This window comes from Letharia lupina, assembly GCF_014066315.1.
Source record: "Letharia lupina isolate WasteWater1 chromosome Unknown contig_6, whole genome shotgun sequence".
Lineage (NCBI taxonomy): Eukaryota > Fungi > Ascomycota > Lecanoromycetes > Lecanorales > Parmeliaceae > Letharia > Letharia lupina.
This window is the reverse complement of record NW_023502975.1, coordinates 2,121,997-2,141,867: the sequence shown is the minus strand read 5'-3', so window position 1 is coordinate 2,141,867 and position 19,871 is coordinate 2,121,997. Positions and strand designations below refer to the sequence as shown.

General features: G+C 49.0%; 8 protein-coding genes across 8 annotated transcripts; 4 read left to right on the top strand and 4 right to left on the bottom strand.

Moving 5' to 3' along the window:
• Positions 1-148: 148 nt before the first annotated feature.
• On the bottom strand, positions 149-1,646 carry HO133_009346 (uncharacterized protein; the record flags this gene model as incomplete). Its single annotated transcript, XM_037300207.1, has 2 exons — positions 149-1,433; positions 1,498-1,646. The coding sequence occupies 2 exons, from the start codon at positions 1,644-1,646 to the stop codon at positions 149-151; spliced, it is 1,434 nt and encodes a 477-aa protein (XP_037155033.1).
• Positions 1,647-3,468: 1,822 nt separating this feature from the next.
• Positions 3,469-5,253, top strand: HO133_009345 (uncharacterized protein; the record flags this gene model as incomplete). Its single annotated transcript, XM_037300206.1, has 5 exons — positions 3,469-3,674; positions 3,731-4,113; positions 4,167-4,798; positions 4,850-4,970; positions 5,030-5,253. The coding sequence occupies 5 exons, from the start codon at positions 3,469-3,471 to the stop codon at positions 5,251-5,253; spliced, it is 1,566 nt and encodes a 521-aa protein (XP_037155032.1).
• A 320-nt stretch (positions 5,254-5,573) lies between these two features.
• On the bottom strand, positions 5,574-7,160 carry HO133_009344 (uncharacterized protein; the record flags this gene model as incomplete). Its single annotated transcript, XM_037300205.1, has 1 exon — positions 5,574-7,160. The coding sequence occupies one exon, from the start codon at positions 7,158-7,160 to the stop codon at positions 5,574-5,576; it is 1,587 nt and encodes a 528-aa protein (XP_037155031.1).
• A 374-nt stretch (positions 7,161-7,534) lies between these two features.
• HO133_009343 (uncharacterized protein) lies at positions 7,535-9,274 on the top strand (the record flags this gene model as incomplete). The annotated part of the gene is made up of 1 exon (XM_037300204.1): positions 7,535-9,274. One exon carries the CDS (start codon positions 7,535-7,537, stop codon positions 9,272-9,274), a length of 1,740 nt encoding a protein of 579 aa, XP_037155030.1.
• Positions 9,275-9,352: 78 nt separating this feature from the next.
• Positions 9,353-10,572, bottom strand: HO133_009342 (uncharacterized protein; the record flags this gene model as incomplete). The annotated part of the gene is made up of 3 exons (XM_037300203.1): positions 9,353-9,436; positions 9,457-9,758; positions 9,819-10,572. The coding sequence occupies 3 exons, from the start codon at positions 10,570-10,572 to the stop codon at positions 9,353-9,355; spliced, it is 1,140 nt and encodes a 379-aa protein (XP_037155029.1).
• A 728-nt stretch (positions 10,573-11,300) lies between these two features.
• On the top strand, positions 11,301-12,288 carry HO133_009341 (uncharacterized protein; the record flags this gene model as incomplete). The annotated part of the gene is made up of 3 exons (XM_037300202.1): positions 11,301-11,483; positions 11,530-11,689; positions 11,834-12,288. The coding sequence occupies 3 exons, from the start codon at positions 11,301-11,303 to the stop codon at positions 12,286-12,288; spliced, it is 798 nt and encodes a 265-aa protein (XP_037155028.1).
• Positions 12,289-13,141: 853 nt separating this feature from the next.
• HO133_009340 (uncharacterized protein) lies at positions 13,142-17,362 on the bottom strand (the record flags this gene model as incomplete). Its single annotated transcript, XM_037300201.1, has 6 exons — positions 13,142-13,667; positions 13,722-13,774; positions 13,832-16,951; positions 17,001-17,084; positions 17,134-17,224; positions 17,277-17,362. The coding sequence occupies 6 exons, from the start codon at positions 17,360-17,362 to the stop codon at positions 13,142-13,144; spliced, it is 3,960 nt and encodes a 1,319-aa protein (XP_037155027.1).
• Positions 17,363-17,832: 470 nt separating this feature from the next.
• HO133_009339 (uncharacterized protein) lies at positions 17,833-19,410 on the top strand (the record flags this gene model as incomplete). Its single annotated transcript, XM_037300200.1, has 3 exons — positions 17,833-17,883; positions 17,943-19,260; positions 19,319-19,410. The coding sequence occupies 3 exons, from the start codon at positions 17,833-17,835 to the stop codon at positions 19,408-19,410; spliced, it is 1,461 nt and encodes a 486-aa protein (XP_037155026.1).
• Between the last annotated feature and the right edge of the window lie 461 nt (positions 19,411-19,871).

Here is a 19,871-nt window from a genome sequence, read left to right as displayed (position 1 = left end):
GCTCGGGCTTGAGTAGGGAGAAAAGTCTTTCATTAGATAACCAAGGTTGATGGAAAGGCTGTGTGGCGCGGTCACTGTCAGGAAAGATGAGGACGAAGATGTGAGGTTTGAAGTTCTCTGGGGACTCTACCCAAAGTATCTGGCCTTTTCACCTCATGGTAACCAATTCCTCAGCACTTGTTGGGTGAATGGCCACGCATGCATCGAAATCCATCTTCCTAGCTCCCATCTTTACTGCCACTCCAAAGCCCTGCATCATTTCACTGCTGCCAGCTCCTAAGATATGCATGCCTACAATCTTCTCCTCGCTGCCCTGACATATAAGCTTGTACTCCGTCGGTTGCAGTTTTTTTTCCTCTGCAGGATGGAAAGAATAGAACATGGGTGTGAAGCGCGTGTGGTAGGTCTTGATGTTATCCTTGCCGTATTCGTCGATAGCAGCGGGCTCAGTCAGTCCGATTGTACCAACCTCGGGATGGGCGAAGACGACCGTTGGAATGTTGGAGTAGTCTATTTTTTGGGGCAAATGAGGCCCGCCGGACGGGTGCTGCGAGCCGAAAATTCGGTTTGAGAGGGCGCGACCTGCTGCAATGGCCACTGGTGTCAACTCTGCCTGTCCGGTTACATCTCCCAGAGCGTAGACGCCTTCGACATTGGTGTTTTGATACTCGTCGACATCGATATGGCCCTTCTTTGCGAGATTGACCCCAATCTTTGCTGGATTCAGCTTTTCAATTTCTGGAGCTCGACCAATGGCCCATAATAACTCGTTGACGTCTAATTCCTCTCCGCTACTCTGAACGAGTCTGAGTAATTTCTCTTCCCCTTTCCCTTCTCCGAGCCCGACAATCTCTTTAAATCCTTTGTGATTCTTGTGGATTATCACGCCAGCGTCTTCATAGCGCTGAGTGAGGGTTGCTTGGATCATTGGATCGAAACTTCTCAAAAAAGTGTTGCCTCGAATGAACATATGTGTCTCAACTCCAATGGCGTTCATGACCCCAGCAAGTTCGACTGCAATGTAACCTGCACCGACAAAGGCCATCTTCTTTGGCAGGTCTTCGATATCGAAGAAGCCATCGCTGGTGATGCCGAGCTCTGCTCCAGGAATGTCTTGAGGCTTGATAGGGTATCCTCCCGTTGCAATCAAGATGTGCGGAGCAGTATAGGCGGCCTTCTCCCCGTCATCCAAATTGACCTCTATCTCCTTTTGACTCTTGAACGTAGCAGTGCCGCGGACGAGGTCAATCCCGTCGCGGCTCCAGTTACGCTCGTAGGCCCCATTGAGGCCTTCAATGTTTGCATCGCGCTTCTTCTTGAACTCGGCGAAGTCGAATTTGATACCTTGCGGGATCTTATAGCCGTAGTGCACGGCATCCTTCAGCATTTCTGATACGCTTGCGAAGTTCCAGGTGATCTTCTTGGGCACACATCTTGAAAGCGGCGATTGAGAGTTAGCCTGGGCGCGGAATCTGAGGCATACTGTCTTCCACCAACCCTACATTGACGCACGTTCCACCATTCCGTTTGTTCTCCACTAGCAGTGTCTTGGCTCCATACCAGCCAGATGCTCTCCTGGCAGCGCCGGAACCACCACTACCACCACCGATGACGATGAAGTCATACTGCTTGGCGATGGGGGCCATGATGGATAATTGTCTGGAGATGCTTGCTAATCTGGAAGAAGCCAGTGTTGGATAGAAGCAGAGTAATTGGGGCGACGTCGAGATGAGACGAGTCATATAAGGCATCGGCATAGACGACGCGATTCTGGACTAATTACATCGGGCAACATTGGTCTTATGCAAGACGTCATGCTGGGAGTAATCATGTGCGGGTTATGTTGTGGAATCGACGAGGATAAGGTAATTTTGGAGCAGCGGAGGAAAGACCGCTGGACCCTGAGTCCCTGCGAATGGATTTGGAATCTTTTGGATTTGGTAATCTCCAACTACTTTACTTTATTTTATGTCCTGTCCTCTAACTCTTGACTTTACATTAAGGTCGGCAGGGGGTTTTTCGTAATGGTCCATGTAGACTAATTATATAACAAGAATACCATAAGCATTATTTACAAACAAGGATTTTTTACAAAATTCAACGTATCTACCCTGAAATTCTCTTAAAGAATCTTCTCATATCAGATATATTTCAACATTATAATATCGTGACTTGAAAATCCTTCTGGGAGTCTCCTGAGAAAGCGAGTCTTCTATGAGTATTTCCGTAATTACGAGTGCCAAGCCTTACTTTCGGGATCTGACTACTGTAATTTACATCCACGCTTTTTTATTTCTGATGTCAGATTCAAGCGATTTAGCCAAAGTTCTCGTGGGGGTGATATTCCCGGGGTCTTCCGGGGGTATGGCTGGGGGGGGGTGTGGTTCGGTGGGGTGGGATGTTATTGATGTGACGGGTATAGTAAGGTATTACGCCAAAATGTAAAATACGGCTTAGTCATTAGTGGTAGGCTGGAGAAGATCTCGTAATGTAGGGATCTCCTGAGCGAAAAATCTCCTAAGGTTTAAAAATACTCCTAGGATCTCTGTATAATACGGTATTATTTCACACTATAGCTACTTATACCCTATGCCTTGTCAATACGAGTCGAAATATTCTCCGCCTACAATTTTGCCAAGACTCTCCGGCGATGATTAGTAAAACCCCCTTATCGACCTTAAAGTAAGCATGTGCGGCCTGATAACTCCTGCACAAGCATCTTCCATTGCATTGATGGCGGGGTCTTGGTAGTCCATCCATCCACACAAGCATCTTCCATTACATACATACATACATACATACATACATACATCCATCCATCCATCCATCCATCCATCCATCCATACATCCATCCATCCATCCATACATACATACATACATCCATACATACATCCATCCATCCATCCATCCATACATCCATACATTACGCATGCAACTCTTCCCATCTCCTTGAATCCTAAAATATGGAGCTGTTCCGGAGGGCAGTAATCGTTGGCTTTGCTGCCTTTCCTACCTTACCCTTCCAATGTCAAACTACTTGATCCTCCTAAAAAATTGTCTCTGCAATTTCTATCTTCATGTTTCCTAATCTTCGTCCGTCCAGCCTTGGCTGCTTGCATACATGCTGCTTCTCCTCACTCATGCTCTCACTTGGAATCGTCAATGCTATTACCCGTACCGTTATGTTATTGGCCTGAAAAATTCCCTCTACCTATGAGCCATTATCAGGCTGATTGAGCCGTGCACACGTCGAGCACTTACGTTTGAGGAGATGACGCTCCTGGCGTAGATTCAATAATCCCGTCCTTTGAACGTCTTTCAGCCCCGAATGTTGTCTTGCATCAGAGCAACGATGGACCCTTCTTTCCGGTTATATATATACTTCGCGTCCTTCTCTTTCCTCACCAGAAATACATGCACTCCATTGAAGTAAACGGTAGAAATATTTGCAACTGGTCAGCCGCAACAATGATGAGCTCCGATGCTGCTTCTCCTTCTCACCTTGACATGTCCGACTCTATAAGTCCGGGCGCAGATACGACGAAGATCGCTGCAGACCCCATGGCTGCTGCTGGTCATATGATGTCTGCTGATGACCCTGACAACCCACAAAACTGGTCGCTCTACAAGAAAGTTTATGTGTCAGCGGTGGCATTCGCATTTGCCTGGGTGGTGTAAGTCATAAATTCAGTCCCACTATACATGATACAGGCCAACTAAGCATCTATAGTGCCCTAGGTATCACCAGCTACACAGCTGGAATCTCCGGGGTTATTGAACGCTTCGATGTGACAATGCAGGTTGCAATACTCGGTTTCTCCTTAAACCTTCTGGGAATCGCCTTCGCGCCAATAATCACACCACACCTTAGTGAACGATTCGGGCGTCAGGCAATTTACTTGATTTCCTTACCGACCTTCAGCCTTTTCATCCTGGGCGCCTCATTTTCCCGCTCTTTCGCAGCTCTAGCGGTATGCCGCTTCTTCGCTGGCTTCTTCGGAGGCCCTTGCCTCGTCTTAATTGAAGGGAGCTTTGCCGATGTTTGGTCTGCAAATACCACGGTGGTCTATTATTCGTTCCTCGCTTTGGCTTCATTCATAGGAACGGCATGCGGTAAGCTTCACCCCATCCTGTTCAACAAGCTGGCAGGCTCATACCTCTCGCAGGACCTCTTATCGGAGGCTTTGTCGTCGCATATGGTGGCTGGCGATGGACTCAGTGGATCGTTCTGATCCTTGCCCTCGGCGTTTACCTCTTTGGCATTGCGCAGCCGGATACTTATCCACGTGAGATCCAGAGACGCCGAGCCAAACGCAACGGTATGCCTCTGAAGCTTCTGGATGCCCAAAGTGGAGTCACCCTGCAAGACATGTCGATTGTAACATTCTTCGTACCCTTGAAGATGTTGGTCACCGAGCCAATCGTCATCGCACTGAGCTTAGAAGTAGGCTTCATCTTTGCGGTCACCTTCCAATGGTTTATCGCCATCCCTGCTGTCTTGGAGACCACCTACAACTTCACCGTTCAGCAGGTAGGCATTGCCTTCAGTGCAGCTATCCTCGGTGCCTCGCTATCCACTGTCATGTCTACTATCATCGATATTAGCGTTCCTCACTGGTGCACGAAGAACCACGACGGCACAGTACCGGAGGAATATCGAATGTTGCCTGCAATGATAGGGGGACCCCTTGTCATGACGTCACTCTTCTGGATCGCATGGACGGCGAGCCCGTCGATTCACTATCTGAGCCCCATATTTGGCACCGCGGTGTACGTCTGGGGCGCCCAGTCTATCATCGTAAGCTAAAGTCTCTGGGCATATTAAACCTGATCTAATTTTGTGACTCAGATCTCCTCGATCTCCTATCTCTTCGATGCTTACCCACCGCGCGGTACTCTGTCTGCACTCACTGCGGCGGCTTCGTTCAGACTGGTCCTTGCGGCCATAATACCACTTGTGATCATCCAGAGTAAGTCGTCTACCCACCCAAGCTCTTTTACCATAACAGCTAATGGAGGGTGATCATAGTGATTACTAACTTGACGGGTGGCTGGACATATTCGACTTTTGGTTTTATCTCAGCTGCGTTGATACCCATTCCATGGATTCTGTATAAATTCGGAGCAAGACTTCGAGCGGCCAGCAAGTACAACCCTCCAAGGCCGGAAGGCATGATGAAGGGCGTATTGGGCCGTGATGAGGAAATGCAGATAGAAGAGGCTCAGATGCAGGGGACAGCTACCGGGATGTAGAGCATCTGTATCATGGATGATACGCCCGGAGACGGTGATGGATTTCGAGGCTGACGAAAGCAAGCAAGGTTAGAAGGCGATGTAATGGAGAGACTTTCTATTGATCCGTTAATATCTTGTGATTGGACGGACAGCTGAAGCTCGGTTTGATTCGATTGCTTAACACCCAGCAAGGTATTGATTATTTAGAATCTACGAGGTACAAGAAATTTCCTACCCCCCGAATTCCTCCGATGTCGAACGTGAAATGGCTGCAAATGGGTATCTATCATGGTCAAACCGAAATAGTCATATCCAATCCCCTCGAGTAGGAAGGTTCATCACCCCTCGATCATCCTTTCAGTTCCTTTTCCCTTCTCCAAAGACTTCTTCAACTCTTCATTTTCTAATTCCTTCGCGCCTTTCCTCCCCTTCTCCAATCTCTCCACGCCCATCTCAATATTCTCAATATGCAGACTAAGCGGAACACCACCTTTCCCACCCAGCAGTTCCACCCCTCCAACCCGCTCCCTCAACTCTTCTAACTCAGCGCCCATTCCCTGCAGCCTCACCAGCGTCCCACTTACGTGAGCTATTGCATTTTGGCGATAGGTGTTCACTTGGCCCAAAAGACGTAGCTGTGAATCGAATTTGCCTAGTTTGTTGCGGTTACCACCAAGCATTGTCCAGAGCTGCGACAGCACCTCCGCCCTGCTACCGTGCGCGTGCAGATTATCGCGTACTGCTATGCCATGAATGACATCAAGGCGGTCCTCGAGATTCTGGAGGACAAGAAGTAGAGCTTGCGCTTCCACCACAAGACGGTTGATCTCCTCTTCAACGACGCGCGTGTGCTGAATGTACTGATCTAATAGAGCATCTTCTGTGAATGTGATCGGCTGGAAAGGCGCCAGGAGTCTTTTGTTGAAGAATGATGTTATAGCTCCTCGAGATCCGTCACGCTCAGCGATGCCATCTAGGACACGCTTCGTCCAGCGAGCAGTAGCAAGGATATTATCGACGCCTCGGCCAACATGGCTATTGAACTTTTGTAGGTCGTAGGATGCAATGCGAGCAGTTTCTATGAAGCCGTCGAACTCAAGAACAAGTTCGTTCTTGGAGTGTAGCTGGCTGAAACGAACAACTTGTCGTAGGTCGCGAATCGACGTTTCACCTCGTTTCATGTCCAGCGGGAGAGACACGCCGCCCGCGCTTTCTTGCAGTACCGCTTCGAATTTGTTCTGCACGGTCATAAGCTGGTCGAATTGGACGGGTGGCGGTTCCTCGCCAGAATATTGAATCGAGACTGGGGACTGGCACATTGGAAGATTAAGGAACGAGGCGCCGGGGATGCGGCACACGGGCGACAGTGCAGAGTAGACGGAGCTGAACAGCAAATTTCGCAGAAAAACTAACAGTCCAACAAGGAGCCAGCCGGCGATCAGGTATGAGATTGGAGTCTTCAACGCATGCAGAGCCCCACCGAAAACATCGTACGTCCACATAAACATTGGTGTTACAAAGCTTGCAACGTCTTCTGAAGCCTTGACGAGCTTCTCTTTTCCTCTTTGGTCCTTAGAACGGTAGGTTGTAGACATGCCTCTGTCTTCGGGTCGTTGTACCCTTCTACTCGCTTTACTCGATTCCCTCTCCACCCTCGGTTTCTCTTCCCCGAGCCAAGACTCACCAACGCTGCCTTCATGTATGGAAGGCATGATGAACTCCGGTTCAGCACTGGGTCTGGCATTGACACGAGATGGTCTTTTTCGTGGGCTCTCTGCAGTCCCTGCTGTTCCCTGCGAACGTCTTATTCCATCCGCTTGCTTTGACGGAGGAGTGTATTCATCGTCGCCGTCGCTATCAACTACCCAGGATTCGCCCAGTTGGGATTTTGGTCGATTCCGAGCAGGCGTACGCTCTCTCACCATTGTAGCGGACCCCCAGATCTTATATATGTTGTAGAGAATTCTAGTATTGCTGCCTTGTCGAAGAATTGTGTAGCGGATGTGTCACTGGACTTGCTCATGGAGTCTTGCGGAAAGGTGTCATAGAAAGATCACATGAAGAAGAAGCAGAGACAAAAGTGGAAGAAGGGAACATTGTAATACAAGCAAGATTGTGACTTCGCGTTTCTTGCGTGTTGTCAGAGTGAAAGTGACGTGACCTTGCGCAGATGATTGGCCTTCTGGGCTTGGCGAAGCGCGCTTCAGAACCTTACTCATACGAATTTAGAGAATACTTTTGATCGTCGATGATTTGTAGTCGAGGTACAAATCTTGAGACTGAGGACATCAATCAATTCATGAGGTTTGCACGGCTCTTGCAGCCTAAACAGAAATCTCAATCAGCATGGACTCCTCCTCCTATTACCGCCAAGGGGCTGTCCCTTACAGCCCGACGCAGTTGTTCTTGCGGTGCTCCCGTCTATTTCTCCGCAACGGGTCCCCTACGTGCCCAAGATAAATCCAAGCGTAAAATAGCATTTGGAAGGGGACAGACGGGCAATCGCCATGAGAAGGTCAAACCCCCTGCCGAGCTTGACCCTGCCCCAGATCATCGTACGATTGGTACAGCTCAATCCCTCTTCACCACCCACACCTCGAGTCCTGGCGCGCCCTTCTTCCAACCCGATGGCACCCACATATTCAACAAACTCACAGCTTTCCTCCGTGCCCAGTATCCGGCTTTCGGCTTTCGTGAAGTGCTTACACCAACAATGTATAAGCAGTCCTTGTGGGAGCAATCTGGTCATTGGGCAAATTACAAGGATGATATGTTTACGGTGACCCGGAGTTCGTCACACAAGCCTGAGGCCGTACCGGTTGAGTTTTCCGATGAGCGGATGCAACCGAAGAAATATGTGGATGAAGATACCGAGCCGGAAGAATTTGGCCTCAAACCCATGAACTGTCCGGGCCATTGCATACTCTTTCAGAGTCAACGGAGAAGTTATAGAGATTTACCAATTCGTTACGCTGATTTCAGTCCTTTGCATCGAAACGAGATATCAGGAGCCCTGAGTGGACTGACTAGGGTCCGGCGATTCCACCAAGATGACGGGCATATCTTCTGTCGGCCAAGTCAGGTCAAGTCTGAAATTTCAAAATCTCTGGATTTTGTGCGCTTAGTATACCAAACGTTGGGTTTTCAAGATTATGCGCTCGTGCTAAGCACGAGACCCAAGAAGGATTACATAGGCACACTAGACGAGTGGAATAGAGCTGAGGATCAGTTGAAGGAGGCTTTAGATGCTAGCAAGACGCTTTGGAGCACGAACCCTGGAGATGGTGCCTTCTATGGGCCAAAAATTGATGTTATCGTGCGGGACAGCGACGGGAAAAAGCATCAGACAGCCACTATCCAATTGGATTTCCAGCTGCCAAAGCGATTTTTGTTGGGGTACGAGGCACCAGCACCTGAGCTAGAAGCCAAGGGTGAGCCGACTACGAACTCCGTTTCGCGGCAAACGATGGGTACAGTTACACCAGTTATGATTCATCGAGCTGTGCTTGGGTCTCTAGAACGGTTTATGGCTCTCCTACTCGAGCATCATAACGGTCAATTACCATTCTGGCTCAGTCCTCGCCAAGTCATAATTCTGACTGTCACTGACAATTCCCCCGTCATAAAATTCGCGAAAAATCTGAAGGATAGTCTTTCGAATACGGCCTTGACCAACCTGCCAAAGCAAATACACTGCCGAACCTACACTGTCGACGTTGATGATAGTGGTGATTCGATATCTCAAAAGATTGTGCGGGCCAAGAACAAAAAGTACAACATGATATGCGTTGTTGGGGAGAGAAATATTGCGGGCGCAAAAAAGGAAGGAGAGTGGCCAACGTTGGATGTCGATGTCACCGCTCAGCCAAATCAACGGAAGACATGGGATGCCATTGAAAAGATAAGACCAGGCTCGCAAGCTCCAGTTCAAAAGGATAGAGGCGTTGGTTCAAATTTTAGGAAGATGAGTCCAGGTGTTCGGCTTAGAGTGGATCAATGTAAAAAATTGATGAGGACCCTGACTGAGGAGTATCTGTAATTTACAAAAGACAGCGTTGTGTGCTTCTTCGAGGCACAACGCAGAGAGCTTGGGTAACTGGGACGACCAATCTTTTATCTAGTCTGCTGCTAAAGCTTGGTAAAGATGCCATGTTCTCACTAAGACTGTTAGCATACTGTTTCCAAGCTTCTGAGGAGAAACCTTTCAAAGTCCGAACTCACTTTCATCTCCTCGATTGTCAAGACAGCCTTGCCAAAGTTTTCCCCCTTCAGCATCCCTAATAAACCCTTGATGGCATTATCAATTCCTACTGTTACGCTCTGCTGTGCCTTGAAAGTCCCTTCCGAGATCCATTTGGCGACGTTCTTCTGGTGATCTGCGGCGTACTTGGGGCCCATGTTCGCGTCGCCGACAATGAAGCCTTGCATTTTGAGACGCTTACCTACTACCGCTCCCAAGTTCTTGACTCCGTATCTCTGATTCGGGTCTGATATGTTGTACTGCGAAACCATACCGCAGGCAACTGTCGAGATGATCAGTCATTCGAACGGTCAGACAAAGCTATCCAGGTTGCTATACTCACTAATGCGACCGAAGTTGTTCATTGCCGCAATAGCGGCATCTAGTTGCTCTCCCCCAACGTTTTCGAAATATACATCAATACCCTTGGGCGCCAACCGCTTCAGGGCATCGCTAGGATTCTCCTTCTTGTAATTGAAACCCTCGTCAAAATTGAGCTCTTTCCTGATGAAGGCCAATTTCTCGTCACTACCCACACTGCCGATCACCTTTAATCCCTCATGCTTCGCAAGTTGCCCAACAATCTGTCCAACAGCCCCACTCGCGGCGGAGATGAATATAGTCTCTCCCTTTTTGGGTTCCCCTATTTCGTAGAAAGATGAATATGCCGTCAGGCCAGGCATGCCAAGGGCGCCAACAAAGAGCTTGGCATCGAGATCATACGGATTGTCCAATTTCCTAACCATGTTGTTGGCAACCTCCGCAGAGATGCTCGAGTACTCTTCTGTCGGCAAAGCCCCAGTCACAATATCACCCTCCTTGAACTTCGAGTTGTTGGACTTGAGCACTTTTGACACTGCCGAATTGGTGACGGGCATCCCCAACGCAAAAGGCGGAGAGTAGGATGCTATCTCCGGGGCACGCATACGACCACGCTGATAAGGGTCGAAGGAAAGGTAATAGTTTTTGGTGGTGATTCCATCTTTGTCTGGCTCAGCGTCGAGATCGAACCCTCGATCCTCAATTGTCAAGTCCTTGCCTTCCACAGGCCAGTCGGTCGGGACTGACTTAAAAATGAGACCTTTGTTCTGTGGCATGTTGGCCAATGATCCCTGCTACTGGAGCGAAAGACCGGTACACAGCAACGTACTCTATCTGCAGACAACACAGAGCTATATGCAAGGGAAATACACTGTACCAAGAGTAGGAGAGGAAACGAAATACACTGACTGGACTTTGAACATTGAGAATGAGATTTGTAAGAAAGACTTATAACCAGTGGGGGGGGGGGCTCACAGCAACGTCATGGCGCACATTATGGCTAAGTACTCTCGCGGGTGACAAAAAGATTGGAACGCCAAGCCAGACTACTGCGCGGAGACACACATACAAATCTCTATGTATCTCTCTGTTCTTGTATCCTGTCATTGCTCCTTTACCGTCTATGACTGCTTGTAATCTATTTGACATACTATCCACTTTCTCGTTGATAAACGATCTGAAAATATTAGCCCACCACTCGTCAATTACATAGTTAGTGCCTTAGCCGTACTGTTGTCAGTGCGGGCTTGGCGTTCCGATCTCTTTGTCACCCGCGACTCTACCCGCATCCACGGATCTATGCGGCCGGAAGGGGGCACTGCCTCCTGATCGATCAAGGGAGATCTTATCTTATCTACGGCCGAAGAACCGCGCGCGGTAAATGTCAGTGGCTTCCAGCTATACTCTAGGATGTCGTGGATGTGTACTGGATTAGAGTAGTAAAGTACTTGAAAACATCAAAAATTAAATATTCAGGTGATTCAATTTGCTTACCTCGAACGACATGACAGATGCAAAGTATGCACCTGCACCCGCAGAACCACCGCCGAGCTATGAGACTGCCGCGCAGCCACCCCCACCTTTACGGCTCCCTCTCCCCCTAGATCTCCCTTTGATCAATACCCTTCGTGACAGAAGGGTAATTCTTGCCTCTGCTTCTCCACGGCGGAAGCAGCTGCTGGCACAGGTTGTCCTCCTCCCACATATGCTTGGACCGGGGCTGATTTTGTTAGATCGGTCTCACCAAGCTCGAAATCAAACCCTCCACTTTACCCGAAAACCTCCCAAAATCACTCGCCCCTTTCGAATATGTTCTCCAGACCGCCACCCAAAAGGCCATGCATGTCTACTCGTCTGAATTGGATAACACCGAATTTGGGGAGCCAGCTGTCGGTACGTATCTATGGAGTCCACCTTGCCTCTTTTGGCCAAGTCTTGAGTCTTGAGACATGTCTTGTGAGTTTCGACTCTGTAGACATGTTCCAAGGCTCGATAACCCTTCGAATAGGAAATACTGACTCCGGCATTACGATCTAGTCCTCGCCGCAGATACAATCGTTGTTTCACTTTCAGGCCAAGTCCTCGAGAAGCCTCGATCCGAAGCCGATCACATCGCCATGCTCAAGATGCTTAGAAACAGCGGCTACCATAGAGTCTATACCGCTGTAGTGGCCATGGCGCCATTGGCCAGTGCGCGACATCCGGGATACGCCTCGGAAAGCACGGTGGAGGAGACGACGGTAAGATTCGGACGTGATACTAGCGACGAAATGCTGTTGGCCTATGTACGAACGAGAGAAGGAGCGGATAAGGCAGGCGGTTACGCAATACAGGGTGTTGGCGCCATTCTGGTGGAGAGGATCGAGGGGAGTTGGGACAATGTTGTGGGCCTACCATTAAGAGCAACGCTGGAATTGATCGAAAAGGTCTTGGGCCAAAGCGAAGAGGAATTGGATGACGAATCTGCTGGGCCCGAGGATTCGGATGAGTGAGGTAAAAATAGGCGCAATGTTCAGTGCGGGGAATAACATCGTTGGAGGAATGTCAGATCAGTGCGAGCGGTTCGTCACTAGCATATGCACAATTTGAATCATATGCGAACGCGAGCGAATGCCCGCAAGCTGAGATCGCTGGGCGTGTATTGGGGTACGATGTGAAGACGCAGACAGAGAGGTCCGCAAATTGGTCAGAGCAGCTGGTCCATCTCCGAATCTTCTGCAACAGAGCTAGCTATCGGAGACACAAAGGTATGAAGGTCTGGTAATCTTCAATCAGTCAACATGAATGTCGTGAACAGCTTGTATTCGCATTGGACATTCTGACACCTTCCTCACGATCAAAAGGCTTGGGTATCAAATGCTTGGCTGTTTCGACTCGGGGGTCCTCTCCGGGTTTCAGTAGTAGTACAACACGCGACTCTGCGGAGAAGCTGTTAGCGGAGCCGACCATCCTTGAGTCTGCGATTGGAAGAGGGCAGAACGAGACGAGCGAAGGTGTGACGGAATCTGGAAGCAGGTTTGGCGTCAGGCATGCTGTGATATTCACTTCAGTCCAGGAGGCAGACCAAGTGACTGATTGCTCAAGGATCGGGGGGAGATCTGCGCTCGGAAAGCATTGAGACACCGACTGACTACCCGTACGCATGATGTCTCAAGGACACTTAGTGCAAACGGACAAGGTGGCAACCAAGACAACTCTATCGAGTCAAAGCCATAGCTTCTTCGAGTATCTAGCAGCTATCTAAGAATACATGCACGAAGCTGTGAATCATCATCTAAGGAGCATCTCTCATGAATCCAGCAAAGTCAAGCCCGGCCCCATAGCCATGCAAACCCCTTCTCCATTTCACATGACATCGGCAATCGACTGCCTCTCGATGCAGGACTTTTGCTTTTCGTTCCTGGAAACACGATAATAGTGATCGCAGAAGTCGGGACATTTCATAAATTTTAGAAACTCTTCGTCATGGGTGATAACGATCAACTGGAAATTCGACTGGTGCCGTCGGCTCTCGATGATGTCGTGAAGTGATGTGGCGAGTGAGCGAATGTTGTCCCGATCCAGGTTAGTCGTCGGCTCGTCTAGAGCAATGAGGCCGCAGTTCACTCCAAAGCACTCCGCTAGCGCCAGGCGAATGATGATGCTCGCCAGCACCTTTTGCCCAGCGCTACAACGCCCTCGCATGTCCATCTCCGCGTCTTGTTTGACCATGCAAACCCGATAATTGTACGATCGGTTGCCTTTCGCTGCTTCGTTGTCTGACCGAATCAGGATGGTATCCACATCTGTGCCCTGATACGTCTTCTTCCACAGCTCTTCGATGATGCGATTTATCTCTTCCATCTTGATACTATGATACTTCATGATCGCTCTATATGGATTTCAGCTTCAAAAAGGTAAAGCCCGCGGATTTGAGGAAACTCACTTGTCCAGGGCACCTCCATAACGTCCCAAGTCTTCCACAGCGGCTTTGGTCGTCTAGCAACAAGTTAGATGTTGACATTGCAAATAGTCCAGGCTTTGACTCCGACTTACCTCCACCTCGATATGAGCTTTCTTGAAATTGTATGCTGCATCCTTGTAATCGACTTGCCATTCATTTATCAACCTCAGGAGCTCATCGTCTTTTGCTTTTGCAGAACCCCACTTGCTAGTCTTCTGCGTCTTGAATTTATCATGTTGGCCCTCCCAATATCTTGATTCCTTTTTCCAGTGACTCTGATCAGCTTCGGCATTCTGTGCACTTAGCTGAGCTATCTCGGTCCTGACATCTTGCAGTTCCCGTAGGTTTCGGCGATACTTGATATTATCAGCGATGGTACGTTTGTTCGCGTCGTGGTTGGTCAGCTCCTTCTGGGTCTTGTTGATCAGTCTAATCACGCGCGTCTTTTCCTGTTCGGCAATGTCCTTGTCTTTCTGGGCACTCTCGATCTCTCTCTGACATCGCTCCAACTTCGCAGCGCCATCCTCTTGGTTATAATCGTCAACATTCTGGTTGGCGATTTTGAGCTGATGGAGGCTTTCTGACAGTCTCGTGGCTTCCTGCCGCAAGTCTCTCTCCTTGTCTGAACCACGCTGCTCTATGTCGGCAACTTTAGTCTTCTCTGTCTCAATCCTGGGATCTAATTTGTCAAGCTGGGCATCTAATTGTTTGACCTGGTCGCGGAATTCTCCATTAAGTCTTCTTAGGTTTTCAACATCATCGAAGATGTCTGCCTTTTTGTCAAGCTGATGTTGGGCACTGGTTAGATTGCTTCTCGCTTTGCTTAAATCCAATTCGAGAGTGACGATTTGCAAGCGCACGCGATCTTTGTCATCTTTAAAAGTCTGGATACTGTTCCTCTTGTCTTGAGACTTGCCGCTAAGCACTCGTATCTGATCTTGAATCTCATCTGGCGTACGAGAGATTCCGGTATCCTTTTGCTCCGCGGTAAGCTCTTGAACTCGTCCAACGTATTTGATCAGATCTCGGTCGTATTCGTTGATGTTCTTGACCGAACCCGTAAGCGACTCTAGATCTCTTCTAGCCTCTACCCGGTCCTCGACAATCTTGTCATGCTCCTCGTTCTCGCGGAGGATGTTTTCTCGCTCTAGTCCTAGTCGTTTCTCATTGGCTAGTATTTTTGGTAGCTCTTCTCGCGAATATCGTACCCACGTCTCATAGCTCGGACCAGCATCTTTGGTTTTCTGCAGGTCATCTTCAAGGACGCTCAACTCCTCGCGGATCTGGGTCATAGTTTGCTTGGCTATTTTCTTTTCCAATCTGGAAATGAAGTCCGTCTGCTCTTTGGCTTGAAAATTCCGCAAGCATAGTTTGCATTTGTGCTCCTTGTGAGCCAACGCGATGCCGTCTGCGAAGTACTTGCGCTCGTTCTCATAATTGTCGATATCTGCTTTGAGCGTATCACGGTCCTTCTGAATTTCCGAGACCGTTTTAGGGTAATCTTCAGGCTCACCTTCGACGTTATCGCTTAGTTTCTTGACGCATGCAGCCAATTCTTTTTCAGCCTTGCTTCTGTCAGACCGTGCGCTACTGAGCTTAAAATCAAGTTGCTCCAAACGGCGAGATACCCCCTCACGTTCTCGCTCGGCGTCTCTCACTAGACGAGACCTCTGATCATGAACTTTTCGGAAGTCGGCCTCAAGGCTTGATGGCTGCCAGCCGTGCCCCAGGATGGCTTCGAGTCTCTCGCCGTAAACATCTCTCATCTTCTGCAGATTTCTTTGGCAATCTGCAGCCTCTTTCTTCGCAATGTTCAACGCCGCCCGATCTTCTGCTTGCTTGGACACTTGAGCGAGATCTCCTTGCAACTGCGCGATCTCATCCTCCAGTATCCGCAACTGGCTCTTGCCTTCTTGCAACTTGCTGTCCCACGAGGCTTTCTTCGATTCATCCCTGGATTTGCTCAGTCGGATTTCAAGATCCCTAATGTTGTCTTCAAGTATTGCCTTTCCGCCCTCATCGGCCTCAATTTTGTTGAGATCTGACTGGAGAAAATCAATTTTGCGGTCATTAGCAACAGACTGGTGTTTAGCACTCTTTTTGCGTTCGTTCAGAGCTGATCGCTCTCTATCGAGCTGAGTGAGAATGTCCTGTGCCTTTTGCCTTTCGAGTTCTTTATCGTTGCGTGCTTTCTCGACCGCGGCATTTTGTTCCCTTGACAGATTCAAGATCTTCTCCATATACTCGTTGATTCGCGTATCGTCAAGGTCGTGTTCATATCCTCGGATTTTGTGATCACTTGAAGTTTTCTTGATCATAGTCTTGCGCTTCTTAATCTGGTCTACGTGATTCGCTCGCTGTGCCTGATATTCGCCAGCTTCAGCGTCCTTTCTGCGCAATTGCTTGCTGATTCCGTCAATTTTCCGCTCGAGATTTTCGTAGTCCTGTTTCAGTTGCTTCTCTTGCTGTTCATGGGCAGCCATACGCTCTGCGTATTGATCGAGCTCAGATTGTAGCCATTCATCAGATTCCTTGCGCTGCTCTTTGAGATCGTGACCCAATTCTTGCACGGTCGTCTGGAGCCAGTCCTCTCTCTTCCGACTATGCTCCATGTCTTTGATGACGCTCGTGTACTGTGCCCCCTTGTTCGTTGCTTCTATCCATTTGTCTTCAGCCTCATTTGCCTTATTGTCAAGCTCCGTGATCTCTTCTCTTAGGGTTTTGAGCTCCATGTCCAGTGCTTTCGACCGTTTCTCGGCCTTGTCACCCTTGTCCTTGATGTCTTTGGTATACTGTTCCGTGTTCTTGAAAATTTTCAAAGCCTCATTCTGCACTTTCCGCAACGTTTTGATGTTGTCAATGGCTTTGGTATACTTGAGAGCTTCGAAAATTTCATCAAATTTTTTTTTGAGCGCGGAGGGTTCGCTCATGGGCCACAGACTCTCGTCCTGGTGGCAGAAAATGACCGAGTCCAGGATAGCTTTTGAAACACCGAGGTTTTGCGGCATGATCTGATCTAGCTCCGCGACACGTGAAGACAGTGCGGTCCTCTCGCCGTCCTTGACGACTACGAGCGTACATTCGAGCGTTTTTTGCTGCCGAGTGTTCTTCTTCACTGTGAGTAGTAGATTTCGGTTGATTACCATCTTCGCTCCCGAAGTGCCGTTGAACGACATCTTGACCTGTGCGTAGACCTCCTTCTCTCCGCATAGCTACAAGATTGTGAGTGGGTGTCTGGAACGCAGGATCATATCAACGTACATTCGGATCTTGTATGAAAGCCCCTCCTTTGCTGTTTGGGGGCAGATCCCCTGTCGTGGCATACTTGAGACATTCAATGATAGTCTGGGAATCTAGTCAGTGGGCTTTTCATTAACACGAGAGGCGTTCGTACCGTCTTCCCCGAGCCATTGTAGCCGACAATCAAAGTCAATGGAGTATGAAACTGGATGGTCTCTTGGCGGGTGTTGTCAAAGGACCGAACTCTGGAGAAGGTCAGAAGAGGGACATAGCAAGCATGATAACATATTTCCATACCCCATGATGGAGAGCTTATTGATCTTCGCTAGAAAACGTTCAGTCAACTTTGGCACAGAGACTGGGATGCGTTCACTGCTCAGCATGCTTACACCTGTGAAAGACATCTCGTAAGTCAACCCATCTACGTGAATACTGTAGGCACACTTACATTTTGTTTCTTCCAAGTACTCACGTCAATTACTGTGTCTGTGTGTGTGCCATGGGAAGAGGGAATTTGGTGTTCGAGAAGTTGATGTTTTTGGAGGGAGAAAAGAGCGTTTCAATAGTAATTGTCCAGGATTACTTCAGTGTCGACGGGCTGTTGTGTTGAAAGAAACCTTGACTTCACTGCTACTATGTGCTTCGGGCTATGAGTGAATGTGTTTCCCTGAAATATTAAAAGTAACGTGTTGAACACTTTGATGCAGTCGCGCGAAGGCTATTTTCCCCGCGTCTTCACAAGTTGCCGCACCTACCCCCCTGGCACCCCCCATGCGCGGATTGTACATTTCCTTTCTACTTCTGTTCTTCTGAGGAGTAATCCACCACCCAATGTGGCCCAACCGTCATGTCGATGATGTTCGAAAATGACCAAGGCGGCATATCTTCTGCAGTTGGGAATCCAGTGAGCCCTCAATATCTCTTTCCACTATCACCCACACAAGCCTGATACTTAATTTATAGATGGAGGCAATGGGCGGTGGGGATGCCCACATGGCAGACATGCTGGATCAGGGTGGAGATATGATGGACGGCTTGGATGACATGCTTCCTATGAACATCGACATGCGACTCAACAATGCTCCGGATGCCCAAACCTACGGCGCAAACGAAGCGCAAATGGACCCACAGCAGCAGCTTGTCAATGAGGCCAATGAGGATTCTACAACCGCCAATGGCATAATGACTGGAGCTGGTGCTGGTCCATTACCGACAGGTTTTGGCACTCAGACCAATGTCAATGGCGGAAGTACGTTGACAGACTTCACCAAACGAAGAAACTGGTCTCAAAGGGTACTCGAAGAGCTCAAGGATTTCCTTCACATCCTCACCCCGGATGGAAGGATTCTCTATGTCTCACCATCGGCCGAGAGTTTGACAGGCTATACTCACGAAGCGCTTATTGGGAAATTCATTGTAGAGTTCATCCACCAGGACGATAGAGGGGTCTTTGTCCGCGAATTCAACGAATCAATAGCTTCGGGGAACACTCTTCGATTCTTCTATCGCTTTAAGAAGGCTGATGAAACGTACACGATATTTGAATCACATGGACACCCTCACCTGACATCGGATGCCGCAGCTTTTGGACCAAATAATGCAACTGGGTTTTGCCGAGGCTTCTTCATGATGGCGCGGCCATATCCACCCAAAAATGCAAGCCTGCTTGACTCGTTTCTTGAGCACAAGATCGAGAACGAGCGTTTGACAAAGCGAATCGCTGAACTTCGCCGAGAGGAACAAGAAGAAATTGAAGCACAGCAACGCCATTACCAAAAGAAGCAGGATGGTCACGGCAGTGTTACACCATCTGACACCCAAAGAACTGAGAGCGAGACCCCAGGCTCGGTCTCAATGACATCCGTGCAATCGAATGGCTACAACGGCATGCCTCCGCCAGCCAAACCTAGCGTCTCGAATACTGCGCTCACCCAGCAGAATCTTGACGAAGCAAACGCCCGCTCTAAGCCTGACAGCATCAATGATAAGATGGCCCGGTACGAAGGTGCCACTCACATCGAAACAATTGAGATGCTCACAGGTTTACGCTATCGAGATGGGGAGCGGTCACAGGGCATCAGTACGGGCGACGCAAGCCCAGCACTAATTAGAGGCGACGCAGGTATTGCCATACCGGTCGATAAGGACAATCGCGGGGGTGACAAAAAGAAGAAGCTGAAAGTTGCTGACGAGTATGTCTGTACTGACTGCGGGACTTTGGATTCGCCGGAGTGGAGAAAAGGTCCGAATGGGCCTAAAACTTTGTGCAATGCGTGCGGGCGTAAGTAGCATGCTTCCACTGAAGTTTTCGATTCGCCATAAACTAACCTCTTGAGCAGTACGGTGGGCCAAGAAGGAAAAGAAAGAGCGTACTACCGTTCCCAGACCAAATCCACCTGGCTTACCTACGGGCGTCAGCAGCGGCAGCTGATACGATGCTGTTTGATATGTATTGTATGGTGTACTGAAGCACGAGTCTGGGGAGCAAAGGAGCGATGGAGTAACGGACTTTTAGCACGGCGGAGTGGCTTATTTCGGGTCCATGGATGATTTCTGAAAGGCGTCAAAGCATCTCGGACGATGATACCCTCATACCATAGCTATCTACCTTATCTTCCATTTTGTAAGAGACTATGTGCAACGGTCTATCCACACGTTCGCCGCGCTATGTTGTTTGAAAAAGAACAGCCAGTCGATAGCGCAAAATTCAATTGCCTCAAGAAACGTGGCCTGCAAAAGCCCAACGCTTTGCCTCCGTCAGAATCTCCTAGCTTGACAGATGGTCTGATTTATTTCGGACCCTTGGAAGTATGAGTTAGACGACCAATGGCCCCGTTAGGCGACTTACCAAGTTGAGTTCCTGGCTGGCCCATCTGTTCTAAGGTGGCGCAC